Source organism: Anthonomus grandis, chromosome 9 (genome assembly GCF_022605725.1).
Source record: "Anthonomus grandis grandis chromosome 9, icAntGran1.3, whole genome shotgun sequence".
NCBI classification, from domain to species: Eukaryota; Metazoa; Arthropoda; class Insecta; order Coleoptera; family Curculionidae; genus Anthonomus; species Anthonomus grandis.
In genome coordinates, this window is record NC_065554.1 from 14,617,745 (window position 1) to 14,632,509 (window position 14,765).

A 14,765-nucleotide genomic window follows, 5' to 3' on the forward strand; every position below is an offset into this window, starting at 1 on the left:
ATGCTACTTATTATATTTTACATTAGTATTGCTGATAAAACAATTTCCCTTTAACATGTAAGGTATTATAAATTATATATTTTGTCCAGACAATGGTATCTACTAGATTCTCATGAGATGGATTTATGCTATCGGGTAGGCTTACCATAATAATAGACAAATAATTCGCAGTTGAAGGGAGAATGATCAATCCACAGACCTCAAACTTATGCTTATGACATCTTGTAAATTTATGAAAAACACGGAAGAAATAGTCTCAAAATTTTTATTAATAATTTTCAAAGGCATATTCTGATTTCACTAGTTCTTTATCTTAGAATGGCAATATATTTGGCACATATAATATATACATACTAGTGAAATATAGCATATACTAGTATAGTTACATTAATTAACTGTTTATAAACTGTCTTATCCAGTCCGTAAGTTTTCCCACATCACAGAAAACCATAAAATTAGCAAGATCACATTTTCCTTTATCACTTAAAACCAGTGAAGCTAAGCCTCGGAGATAGAATTTTCCATTTTTAACCATCATAAAGCCGGCGCCACTGTCTCCTATACAGGTACCACTACCATCCCGTTCACCTGTAAAAAATAAATTGAAAAAACTTACACATCATCGTACAAAAATGTAAATATAGTACCCGCACAAAATGTTATATCTGAAGTCAAGGTAAGATACGAAAAGTTGGAAAACAAGCAACTATCCTGAGACACCACTGGCATATCCACAGATTTTGCTTCAGAAATACTAAACTTATGGTTCTTTTGTGCAACTAAAAAAGTTAATTTATTACGAGAACTATTTTCCATAAATTAATGCAATACTTTCATCTGCTCCCCATCCAGCCACTGTTCCAGTTCTATTTATAATATGGTCTAATTCATTACCACCCTCCCACAAGCATATTGGGGAAATGGTGCCTGAAAACTCTACAGGCCTATCCAACGTTATTATCTAAAAGTAAATTTATTAAATTAATCATGAACCATCAGGAATAATGTTCATGAAGGAAAGGAAAAATGTCTTACTGTAACATCCCCATGGCCAGAGTTGGAGTTAAATTCTGGATTAGTGTGAACCTCCGATGCTCCTCTTGTAACAGCGCCGCTGGTCGCCCAGTATCTTAGGTTGCTTTTTCCAAAAACAAATAAAATATCTTCTGTTTTTACGACTTGAAGTCTATGGAGGTTCACGCATCTGGCAGCTGAAATTCAAAAGAAAGCGAAAGTAAAATTAGAGCTAGGAGTGAAGTACCTTTACAAGTTATAAATTAAATGGTTCTAGATCAATTATATAAAAAAACATATTAGCTGGTACCCTTTCAAACGATTTTTCAAGAATCCAGTCTTAGATGAAAATGGGTAAGAGTATTCCAAGTCTCCAGACGTGATATCCACTATTATTTCTTGTCATATATATATATTTAATTGGCTAGATATATAGACTTTACAAAAGAGTTTATATATACAATTATTGGATAGCTTCCTATTATCCCTGCCGGTATTCCTACTATCCCGGTTTGAAAGACCTCGCCTAGAGATCTTAGACTCCCTATTTTAATATCTATTTCTTATTCCAAGCCCAGGAGAACGTGAAAGTTTCTTTGCTTGATTATCACAGACTGTGCAAATGGATCTTTCTTTTTAACACTCTTAGTCCCTACTAAAAGAAAGTAGGGAAAGAAGTCCTAGACCTGTTAGCCTTACGAGGATCACAATTGAAGCTTCGGACGCCACCTCAAGGCTTTCTTCTTGAACAAGTACTAATTTTATACATCTTATTCATATTGTAAAAATACTAGCAATGTAGCGAATATCAGCTGTTCTTCATTATTCTGAAGTCCACGCATGACGCAAGTTGGCACACCGCACGACATCTCTGGAGACTCGTGGAAGGTCAGCGAATCTTCCGGAACAAAGGTCTACTACGGACCCATCGCCGCTGGAAGGCTAGTTTGAGTCGAAATATTGGCACGACTTTTAAATCAATATAAATATTAATAAATGAATACAGTGTCAATAAATATAGTCTAGTAATCTTAAGTGATCGTGTTTAGTGTGTACGTGTACAATAAATCAGTTCAGTCAGTCAACTGGAGATTGGTGAAAAATCAGTAATAGTGAACTGAAATAAATCAGACTATCCGTGTATGAAAATGCCAAAGCTGGTGGGTTTAAAAGTTGTTGAGCTAAAAAAGAAGCTGGAGGAAAGAAACTACGAAAGAAATGTTATTACGGGAAATAAAGCGGACTTCTGCTGAAGCGGCTTCGTAACTCATTACTTGAGGAAGGCGATGATACGGACATGTTTGTTTTTGCTGGTGCTGCAAGATATCGATCAATTGTTGCAAGATTTGAAAAACGAATTGCTAGAAAATTCTGCTAACCTGGAAGCTAAATTGCTGGAAAATTCTGCAAAAACGGATGAAGGTTTAAAAAATGTCGTCAAGCTGGAAGTGAAGCTGCTAGATAATTACGCTAGACTGAAAGCTAAATTGCTGAAAAATAGTGCAAAACTGGAAAAAAAGTACGCCACACTAAGAGAGAATGAATTATGGCAGGTTAGAAGAAAAAATTTTAGAAAATAAGAAGGAATTAAAAGAAGAAAAATCTTTTTTACTAAAAAAGAGATTCTTCCATTAATGGAGGACAGAATCCCGGAAGTTCAAAACAAAATCACTTTCTCATTTTACTTGCTCACACAGTCAACACTTTCGATAAGCTGCCCTGTCGACCTTCAGCAGTGGACCACAAGAACAAAGTTTGTGCCGTTGGGCTAATGTCCCTTAAACCACCTCAATTTGATGGTACTACATCGTGGTATATTTATTAGTGTTAGTTTAAAGCGGCTGGTTACCCAGGGAGAAGACCATTGCCTTTACGTTGGCCTTGAAAGAAGATTTTCCTGCCATCCTAAAAATAATGTCCCTTGAAGAGTAAGAAGTCTAAAACCACCTGGTGAGGCATTTGGAAGCGCGTTATGGTTAGTCACACCTGGAACATATCTACCACATGAAGAACTTGAACCTGAGATTGCGCGTTTGGTTCAAACGGCATATCCAGATGTCCCGGAAAGAGCCATGGAACGTTTGGCAGTTTAAGCATTCCTGGATGGACTCTATGGTGAAGTGAGGTCGGGCTTACTATTAGCACATTCACCTAAGTTAGTAGATACACTAACACGGGCCCTTAAATTTGAAACTGCCAAAAACACGAACAAGGCACAGGATCGTGACCGCCAAGTGATTTTAATAGAGAACAACTTTGAGTCAGTCAAGCTGATCATTAGGCAGGTTTATGGAGGGGGTAGACGTCAGAAATGGACACTGGAGGAAATGTCGCAAATGTCGGAAATGTCGCAAAGCAGGTCACATAAGAAGACACTGTCCAAAAGGCAACAGTTCAACTACCACCAAACTAAGAAAAATCCATGCAAAGAAGAAATCGTCGACTTGCATTCAGCAAGCCGTATCAAGAAGACCCTGTCCGAGATTCTGCAAGCAAAGAAGAAAGATGCTCAGTTGTTAAAAACCACCATCGTCAATAATAATTTGCGAAATGCAGATCTTATAAGAGACCAACATCTCAATATCCAGATAACCCTTAACTGGATAAAGGAACGAAAGAAGTCAATTTGCCAAGTATTCTCTCAATGTCAAGTCATATTGGGCATAATGGGACTCCCTAATTTTGGAAGATGGATTTTTGCAGCAGAAAATAGTTGACCACGACAGCAAAGTGGCAAGAAGGCAAATTGTTGTGCCTAAATGTCGGATTGCTAGAGGAAATCCATGCGGGTGTGTTAGGACATCTTAAAGTAATAAAGACGTTGTGAAAAGTTAGGGAAAGATTCTACTGACTCAATAGTAAAGCAACCGTAAAGGACCTGTGCAGGAAATGCGTTTATGTGCGGCAAGTAATGGATCGCAGAAAAATCAGAAGGCTGCATCAGGAAAACGTGAGAAGTTCCTTTGCTATTGACGTTGCCGGTACATTTCCGGAATCAGAAGCAGGGAATAAGTACATTGTAGTCTTGATAGACTACTTCAGCAAATGGTTTCAGGCGTACCCTCTATCAAATCGGGAAGCCTCTACTGTCCCCGACGCTTTAATAAAAGAATGGATCTGCCGATTTGGTGTACCTTTCGATCTACATTTAGACTAAGCACAACATTTTCAGCAGCTGTTTCTTGAACAGTTGGAAGGTGCTTAGAATAAAAAAAGAGGACTACTACATTACATTCACAGTCAGATGGTACTGTTTTCTTATATTCGTAGTTTTTAGTTATTTCTAGATTTTTTATAGGTTTTTTAAGGCCTTTTAAAAGTTGTATATTTAGGTCTTATAGTTTTATTTTTTGACATTATCCGATACTTATTTGTAGGAGTCTATGAAAATATTTGAGATGGCATGGTGAAACGAATGAATAGAACCATTAATCGGTATTTGATCAAAATAGTCTTTGGCCTCCAAAGAGACTAGGATAACTTTCTTCATTTATTTCTGCTGGCTTATCGATCTCCATAAAACCACAGGAGAGTCTCTTGCTCGAATAGTCATGGGAAGAGGAATCTGTCTGCCATGCGCTCTGAACTGTGGTTACCCGCCAGGAACCGATGAGAACCGGGAGAATTACATCAGTGAGCTACGTCAAAGAATGGATGTCATTCATAGTCACGTGGGTTTCCATTCAAGATGCCAGCGATCGGATGAAGGACGCATATGATCTCATAGCCTAAGACGAGAGGTAGAACAACGGTGACTTGGTTTGGCTTTACGAACCTAAGAGACGAATGGTTCTGTGCGCAAAACCTCAAACATCCTGGGAACGAGCATACAAAGTTCTGGAAGTCATCAACGATGTTCTTTACAGAATACAAAATCCGCCGCGGGATAAACCTCGAGTCACTTACTTTAACCGGCTGGCTCCTTATTACGAAAATCACGAAGACGTTGAATTGCGGTACAACTAAAGTCGGATTTGGCATTCTATGAATTCATGGCACATCCTTCTAATGGCCGAAAGAGTTGGTACGGCGTGACCTGTGAAGTGCAGCAAGACCTGTCTACTTTTCCAACTGAGTATGCTCTTGCATATTGAGTGGCTAAGGATATACAAATATCTGGAGGTTTTCTGCCGAAAATACAAAATAATTCAAGAGCTGCGTGGGTCTAATAGCTCGGGCAGCCACTTAAAATAACTGATGAAGAGACCGGTAGAAATGTTTTCTACCTGGTTACCAGAGGCGTCATGTCGGAAGCCAACCTATAAGGACGTTTGGAACGCTTTGTGTTCTCTAAAGGAGCTTGCCGAGAATTTAAGAAGCCTAGCAATTCTTGAATTGGAGATGAACGCAGTATGTAAGAGGTATTCTTCAGGTTTACAGGTGTCCAAATTATGGGGTGCTGTTATATTCCTCAACCTCATTTTTTGGAGAAAATCATGGGTTGTTATTTCTGCGAGAGATTCTGTTGCAATGAGGTTTACTTATGACGACGTACGACATCTCTGGAGAAACGTAAAAGTTTAGCAAATCTGCCGGAATAGTAGTCTAGCAAGTATAAGGAGCCGTCGCCGCTAAGAGGCAAGTTTAAGTCGGAATATTGGCGCGACTTTTAAATCGACCTAAATAAATACAGTGTAAATAAATGTTTCTAGTAGTTTGAAAAAAATCAGTTGACTACTTGTGCAACGAGTATTTTAATTCACACCTAACAAAGGGTAAAGATGCTAAGATTTAAAGATGTAAGATGCTAAGATTTATAACGTATCTCCTTTCATTTATCACTACTGTGACGTACCAAAATCACATATTTTGGCACGTGATCTCATGTTAAGTACGTTAGTATATATTGGGCGCTTTTGTTTTAAAAACCTCTAAAACTCTTTGCATCAGAAACTTTCTAATTAAGCCCATAGATACCTCAAATCAGTCAGAAAGAATCCATTGAGACCCCACATTACCACCGAGAAAGTTTTGATGCCAATGACTGTGGGATGCATATACTTATGCATATTCCTAGATATCTCTAAGACTTTTAGATACGAGGCAACTTTTTTAAGTAACGCACTGACTGCATTCTATTCTTAAAAAAATAAACTTTCCAAGTCTCCACTTACAATAAATTCAACCTCCTTCGCCAAATCCCTTTAAGGATTCTATTTCACACTCTATTTTAGGATCTAGTTGCCATACAGAAAACACTAATAAATTTCAATCATAAGGCATCTCACATATTTTAATATTTGCACCTTTGTTGAGGCACTTACCGGTAATTACATGCCTATCCGAAATCAAATTGGCGACGCACTTGTACTCATAACCATTTCCGCTGCTAGTAAACATGGCAGCTAACCAAGGAAACATACCATCACTAACCTCTTTCCCCCCTACGATAAGAGGTATGTGTTTGATCTTACTTACACCGCATTCTTGGACTTTTTGGGTGGGTGGAAATGTGGCGATCTGCGTCATTTCTGGTTTTGGTGAAGAAGCCCTATATTAAATTAATTATAATCAAATAAAAGCAGAAAATAAAGATTATTACTATTTGTTTTTTTTTTAAGAATTCATATTTTAGAAAAATATCTTCTACTACGAAAAGAACTAACACAAGAACAGATTATAGTGTTAAAAGTTTAAATTTCTTACCTGTCGTCTTGAGCATTATACACATTTTTGTTCGAATTGTCGATATGAGGTTCAAAAGAAGGAACGGGAGAATTCTCGTTTAAAGTGTGAAAATAGTAGTGATGTCCAGACCAGAGGCTTGTCACTCCAGGGCTTCCGGGAATCACTAGAAATAAGTAATTTAAATTATTAAATTAAATTAAAAAATAAATAAAGACTTATATTTACAGTCTTCCGGAGGTCCTGAGCAGAAATCTTGTTGGTTAAATCGGATCTTGGTGATTTTTGGAATAGCATTTTGTATTGGAAAGCGAACGTCATAATTTACGGTGCTCGTCGTTCGTTGGATAAGATTCTGACCTTGTGTTACCATTTTTATAATTAGTTTCTGAAAGAGAACCTATGTTATAAATAAAATATACTGGATAAATCCCAGGGACCAGAGGAACCATTATAATGGTACAAGATGAATTTATACTAGACGTCCAAATATACAGTTTCAGTTAATTTATTTTATACAAAAATGTGATTGGTTTAAGAGATTCACAAAAGTAAAGGGTGTATATTTCATGAAATATTGGAATTTAAATACTTTGCACCTCTCAAACCTGTGACAGTTGTTGTATTACATTTTTCGACGTGTTCTAAGAAGACTCATAAACATCGACATTTAGAACCTCCTGAAAAAACAATATTTTTAAGGAGTATAAATAAAAACCGGATACATTATCTACAAATAATTCTAATGAAAAAATAACATCTATTAAGATTCATTATCATTATTATGGTTTAAACGAAATATGCTTTGATCATCGATTGATTGTTATGATTACTAGTAACTAGTTAATTAGTTCCTATAGAATTGAACTATGATTTTTATTATGGTATTTATATTAATTAAGTTATTTGTATTCCCCGAATTAATTATTGTGAATTACGTATTTTATCTTTAAAGCAGATTTTGTGAAAAAAGTTTCACTATTCATTTTTTCCTGTATATTATATTGGTAACAATTTATGAAAAAAATTAACAAAATCTTAAAATAGTTTGAATTATTCATAATTGTCACTTATTTCATTCGAAAAATTCATCTATTATCCCAAAGATGCTGGTCATACACTTTTATAAAAGGTAAAAACACGAAATCTACAGCATCACAAATACATTTAATAAAATTACAAAGGTTACATATTTCGCTCGACTAGAGCATCATCAGACCTAAACAATAATTAAATTTATGTAACCCGAAAAAAGGAAAATTCAACAAAAACATATAAGAAAACAAAGCTTACCAGTAATCTTCAGATCATATTTAGAGGTGAATTTTATTTAAGTTTAAAAAAAATATAGTTTTAATTAATAAATACAAAAATATTTTTAAATATATGTTTTGATGTATCTACGCTTCATAAAAATTATAAATATGATGAGAGATTTATTTTTGGATTGCTGATGGTCAAAAATAAATGATCACCTAATTAGGAAAAAAACACCTTAATAGAAATCGAAAATTAATGGCTATCTTTGTAAATTAAGTGTGCAGATCCGGTTTGTTGAGGTAATTCTAATTTAGTGAATACTTAATCCGCGCTACTGGTTGTCCGTTTTTCGGTCATATCATCTGTTTTTAATTAATATATTTACAAATCTGAAGTTGTTTATTAGAATATTATTTTAGAAATTTGTTTGGCGGTATTTTTAATATACTTTTGATTGGTAATATGCAGTTAATATGCAAGGTCTAGCAAATCCAAAGCTCGCCACAAAAATTGTATTTCTCAAGCTAGACCAATAGTAGGGCATGATGCACAGATTCGCCTTGGTGAAGTCATCACCATCTTTTATTCTAGATAAAAGGAAAAATAAGAGATTGAAAAATTGTATTTTTACTATCCTGCTAACCATGGTATTCACAAATCTAAACTAATCTAACTTCTTTAAAATATTATTTATTTCAAGAAACCATATAATGCAGTTCATTCCAAGCTTCTCCATCACTACCCGGAGTAGGTAACAGATAAATTTAAAAATGACTAATTTTTAATCTTTCAGAGGGTATGGAGTGCGGTGTATAGCAACTTGTTTAGAGCTTTCAGGGGAATTTCATCCCAACCTACTTTATCTTGTCTACTTTTTGATTCTTTAAGGGTTTGCTGTAATTTGTTCACACTTGTTGGCATCAAAAAAATCATGTTTATATTTTCCTTAGCATTTTGGCAGAAATTTTTTCTCCTATAAGATATAGATTTTGTAAAATATTAATTTCAGATTTAAGGCCATTATTAGGTTTCTTTTAAGGTATGTACCTGGGTTTGCCATATTAATTATACAGTAAAACAAGTCTAATTACTAATTAAAATTAAAAGAAATGTTGATGATGAACACATTACATAGCATCGTAGAATTACTTTAAAATCGATTAGGTAGGTTGGAAAAAATAGCCTTTAACGTCACAAAAAACAAATTTAAATCTTTTTTCGGTTATTTACGGAAATATTCTGATTTAAAAAATTAATTGATAATTTTATAAGCATCAAATTGCGTAACTATGCCATAATTTAACCAACCTTTAATTTTTTACTTTTTCTTTCTTTAATCTTCTTAACTTTAATCTTTTTCGCAACTTGAAATACATTCATATTTTAATAGAAGATATATCCGATCCCTCAATATTTATTACCAAGCTTTATTGTTTAACTAGTCAGTATCTTATAATTAATTCTTATAAAACTTTGCCGAGAAGAACAATATTTTTTTAATAATTAAAACTTTTTTCAACCTTAATATATTTATTCCTTCAACCGTAGTATTTTCAATCTAATTTTTACTAGAAATATTTGTAAACCCGAAATATTGAATATATCAAACATTGGTGGAATTCTATTACTATTCCAGCAATGACTCTTTAGTTGTATAAAATATCAATGCACAGGAATAAGAAGTAATACATAAAATATATGGAAAATAAACAGATAATAAAATAATCTGATTTTTTTACTAAAAACACATAAAATGCAGCATTTCTCAATTTTTAAATTAAATATTTGCAAGACAATGGCCGCTGGCTGCAGAAAAATCAAAAGCTGCACTTCTATACAGCTGCACAATAACCCATATAAAAAGTTATAAAAATGATAAAATGAAACTACAAGCAATCATAATAAATTGTAAGAATATTAATATTTCAAAAAAAGAAAAAGTTTTTGCTTATTGGCAACCAGAAAACCAAGAATGGAAAAAATATCGTTTTAACATTTAATCATCCGTGATAACTTTCATTTTTAAATAAAAAAAAAACAATTAATTAAACGAAAATTTTAATATTTAAAAAAGGGATATTTTTGATTAAATTAGTTTTTAATTGTATATTGAAAGCCTAAATTAAAATTTTGTTCCCAGTTTAATAAAACATAAATAAATACTTAAACATTTTTTAAACAAAAATCTGTATTTTCTTTGTTTACCGATTAGAAAATTTTTTGTATAATTTCTTATTTTGTTATACTTTTCATATAAAAAAATCTTCATCTGACATAAGTATAAGCGTCTCTTTTATTCAGACAAACTTGAATTGAGAGATTTAAAAAAAAGCTATTATTATGGTCACTTGAAGACAAATATTTATTTAATTTATGTAATTAAAATTTATAATTTATATATTTAATAATTCTAGCTTTACTATATATTTAAATATATATATATATATTTTTTAAATTTTGGGTATAAAATTTGTCAAAACACATTATTATTCAAGTTAGGCTATCTTTGTCAAAAATACATATTTTAAGATACAAATATAATAAGATAAATATTAAACATGATAATTATTGAATTTTTAAGTGAGCGTTTTATTCCTGGTTTTTTTATCAGATTAGTATATTTTTTTAACAATTAATTATATTTTACCGTGTTTTTAATTTCAAATAAATAAAGCTAATTACTAACAAAAACCGAAAAATAACCACATCTTAAAGAAACCCATTATTGACTTACCACTTTATTATTATCACTATAATAACCCTTCATGGAGGCGTTAACTCCCAAAAGTAAATCGCTGCTTCCATCGTACGGTATACTGATTCTCCCATAAACATAACCATTCGGATCAGTTTGGTACTGAAAGACGTCTGGACAAGGAGAGTTTGGTAATACTTGTGTTGTGATTTCAACAATAGCTAACAAAAAAACTATAAAAAATATAACAGCCCGTCTAAAGACGTTCATGGTAGTCAACTAAAATTATTCTATGTAAATGTGTTTGTTTATATCATCTGATGGCATTGACTCGTCAGTATTAATTTGTAATTCTCGAATGAAGCGCAAGGAGTCTATATATATGAGATCTGGTTTTACCGACTTTTTGTTAATAATAAAAGACAGTGGCGCACGAATAAGACAAAAAGATAAATCTATGCACGTAATTAGTAAAAATAAATATTTTTTTTAAATAGAAGAACGATAAAAAGAAAGAATTGCGTACATGTAAGTTATACTATATAAAAATTATTATAAGTTATATTAGGCACACAATTTAATAAAGAAAGTAATTTAAAAGAATCTGAAATTAAACAGGCATAATAATGAATTATTTTAATTTTTTCGTAATTTTATAATAAAATCATTAATGCCTTTTTTAATTTATTTTATTTGAATAAAAACAATGTGAGCTACGTTAAAGCTAGTAACTAATCTGTTACTAAATCAATTATTTCTAAAGGAAAATCCCTGTATAAAGCAATATTTAAAAAGGTTAAATAAAGGCACTTTTCATATACCATTTAGATGTTTATGTTTTTGACACAAATGGTACATTATAGCGTTTGGAAGGAAACTACAATATTTTTCCTGGAACGCGTTTTTACATTTAATTTTAGAGATTTTTTGGTCTGGTTTAATATTGGAAATGTTTAAATTACTACCACGTTTCTTAAAAAATCTATTTTTCTCGACATCTATTTATAAGTATTTGGAAACTACTAACTAGTAATTTAAAAAACCAAACCGGAATGGCAAAAGTTCTTTCTAGCAAATTTTAAGCATATAATAATTTCTTGATAGCAAACATCGTTCAGCAAACATTCCAAAGTTCTACCAATGTTTAAATGTTCTGTACCTTAAGGGGATCTTTCTTTAGGAATAAATGCAAATAATTTCCTAATTGTTATTATGGAATGTTCACAGACATTTAAGAAAATAGGTAGAATGTTTATTAAGATCAAAAGAAAAAATAACCTGACCAGTTTTGTAAATATTATATGTATTATCAGATGGGATACATTAATACAAAGGTGCTATCTATCTGATACTAGAATAGGTTACATCCTAACAACAAATAGCCTTTTAAAGTGCTATTTTAATTCATACAACTTTCATACATAAAACATACCACTTTTTGTGTATATAATCAATCAATACAAAAAGTGGTGTTTTATTTATGAATTAAGTAGATCGTACATACATTTTATGATACACTCATTAAATTCATATTTAGCAAGAAACTATAACGATTTTTCTGGTCAAATAGGGTTGTCAAGATTTTTGTAAACATAAAGACTGAAGTCTTTTGTTTGAACGCATAGAATGACTTTCGAAAGGACAAGCCTAGAATACGAGCTATTCAGACATAATAAAAGTATCAAACCATAAAAGTGATGTCGATGTAAATAGCCATAGTTCAGTGTTTGTGTAAGTCTGTAGTATTAGTAGTAACCTGAGATGTCGTGTACATTGTCCATACAAATGAGCTCTCACGTATCTCTAATAAGTATACGGTTCTCTAGGGTAAAGATCTAAATTTTTGGTATTTATTGGAAATGTTTATATAAGATGCCTATGATAACGAAATGTCTTCATGAATATGTCACGGCAAATGATCTGTTTTTTTATGTAACCAAAATGCAGAATACAATCCCTTACATTCGGAATTAGAACTGAGCAAGTGATTTCAATCAGTTGCAGTGGTTAAGAAGAGCCTTTATTAGCTTATTATTTTCGTGGGATCATTAAATTAATAAGCGTTTAGGTTAGAAAGTCTAACATGCTGTATATCTAGGTACTGTTATACCCTTGGGGTAATAACAAAACTTGTGAGCACTACAACTGCTCTAGGTGCTTAGATCCAGTCTAGGCTAGCTAGTGATTTTTGGGAACAACTCATCTGATATACACAGAATTCTCGTCATACAGAAGAGGATTTTTTTTTGTTTGAAAATTGTAGCCTTGTCTTTGTTGAACAAAAACATATTGTTGGAATGTAAAAGTTGAGTCAACAGAGCGAGTGCGCGAAGTAGTTTATTATCGTGAAAATAATATTTGTCGATTGCGTGCTCCTGCTGTCCAACTTTTGTGGAGATTATCCAAATATACATTAGTCCAGGAGCAAGCACACCATCGATAACTTACCTTCAGTTTTTGAAGGTGGTAGACAATGGTACAGTGAAAACATCTTGTCGAACTTGCATTGTCTTATTTATTTAATGTAACACGACGTTTCGGTTGGTAAGTATCTCCAACCGTTATCAAGTGTAAACTGTTTACACTTATTCCAACACACCCACATATTCCAACTCTTAGAAAAATAAAATATTTTAAACTATAAAGTCCAAATTACTGGAAAGGATCAAAGATTCTATACCTAGTACAAACACTGGACTATTACAACCCATACCACCACAAAATGAAATACACTTTACTCTGCTTTGAGATAGAGAGAGAAATTCAACTACAAAATCTCCCAATATTCAATCTAAACCTCAGGAAACATGAAGCAAGCTCATATAAACAACCTAAATTACCTAATTCTAGATAGACAGATCCAAATATGGAATGGATCAAAAAAGGATATAGAACAGGCCTTGGTGTGCACTGCCTTAAAAAAACACAATCCTCGAAGCCTACCTAATGAAGTAGATATCTGCACTGATTATCAACTACAGACTCGAGAAGTGCTCTGAAAAAGTTAAACAGAAAAACAGTCAATCCGGACAACGATGAAATTATCCTCAAAACCACAAAGACTCATTTTTAAAGCTTGGATTCTTAAGTATTCTAACCTGACAGGGAATGACAAACCTGACAAATATAGGTAAAGAACTAAATGTACCTAAAAACCTCCCTCTGGAACCCTCGCCGATATTACCATGTCAAGGAAAGAATTAGCCAAGAACACGCTAACCATGGGTCAGACGACAAGGCAAATGGTACAAAAAAAAATTCAACCTAGCTTTCCAAAAAAGTCTAGCATAGGGATATATGGGTTGATGGATAGGAACACATAACAATATCACTACGATGAGAACTGGTCACTGCCTAACTGCACAGAATCTTCATAAAATAGGAAAAAAACTGAACCAGCTTTGTGATTGTGGGGAAACAGAGACTCTGGACCATATATTCTCGGGATGTCAGATAAATAAAATTGTAGGCTTTGGTGGTTATCGCACATTCGTCAAAAAAAGGGATAAAGGTAAAGGTAAAAAGCTGTTTTATCTTCCTATAAAATTTTAGACAAAGAATGACGGTCTCCAAAGGTAATATTAAAGAGTACCAACCCAATACATGCAAAACTCAAAAAAACAATAAAATAAAGTGTTAATTACAAATAATCCTGCCAGGCAATGGTATTAGGTAACTTACCTGTTTGTGTCACAACCCAGTATTTAATTCCCTTATTCCTTAATATCTTGCAACCAAATTCTTATGTTAACATTGGATAACCAAGTCAAAAAAAAAAAAAAAAAAACAAACGCACGGCACTTAATAAAAGCAAAAGTTCAGTGTTAAGTAATGGTTCGATCTAGACAAAACCCGTGTACAAATGAGCTGGCAAATTGCTCCAGGGGTGTAAAAGCCAAAACACTTGAAGTCAAGACAATTCAAGTAAATATTAGTCGTCTTTTATTTAGTTTCGAGCTATTACAAGAGAGGCGATATATAGCTGACAAAACAATACAAAATAGATCTTATTCACAATAAACCAAAAATAAATTATTGAATGCGAGTACCAGAACTAATGCTCACTATAAAAAAGAAGCGATTATCCCTCGGTGCAAGAGTTCTAAAAACCTATGCAAAAATATATAAACACAAGGCTCTCATAAGATGGTTGCTAGGAATTAAACTTAAG

General features: G+C 32.9%; 1 protein-coding gene across 1 annotated transcript; it reads right to left on the reverse strand.

The window, feature by feature from the left end:
- Positions 1-251: 251 nt before the first annotated feature.
- LOC126740768 (serine protease gd-like) lies at positions 252-10,938 on the reverse strand. Its single transcript, XM_050446928.1, has 8 exons — positions 10,634-10,938; positions 6,868-7,027; positions 6,661-6,805; positions 6,279-6,505; positions 1,036-1,211; positions 832-961; positions 648-779; positions 252-588 (listed from the first exon to the last, which is right to left on the reverse strand). Exons 1-8 carry the CDS (start codon positions 10,862-10,864, stop codon positions 392-394), a joined length of 1,398 nt encoding a protein of 465 aa, XP_050302885.1. The 5' UTR covers positions 10,865-10,938; the 3' UTR covers positions 252-391.
- Positions 10,939-14,765: the final 3,827 nt, after the last annotated feature.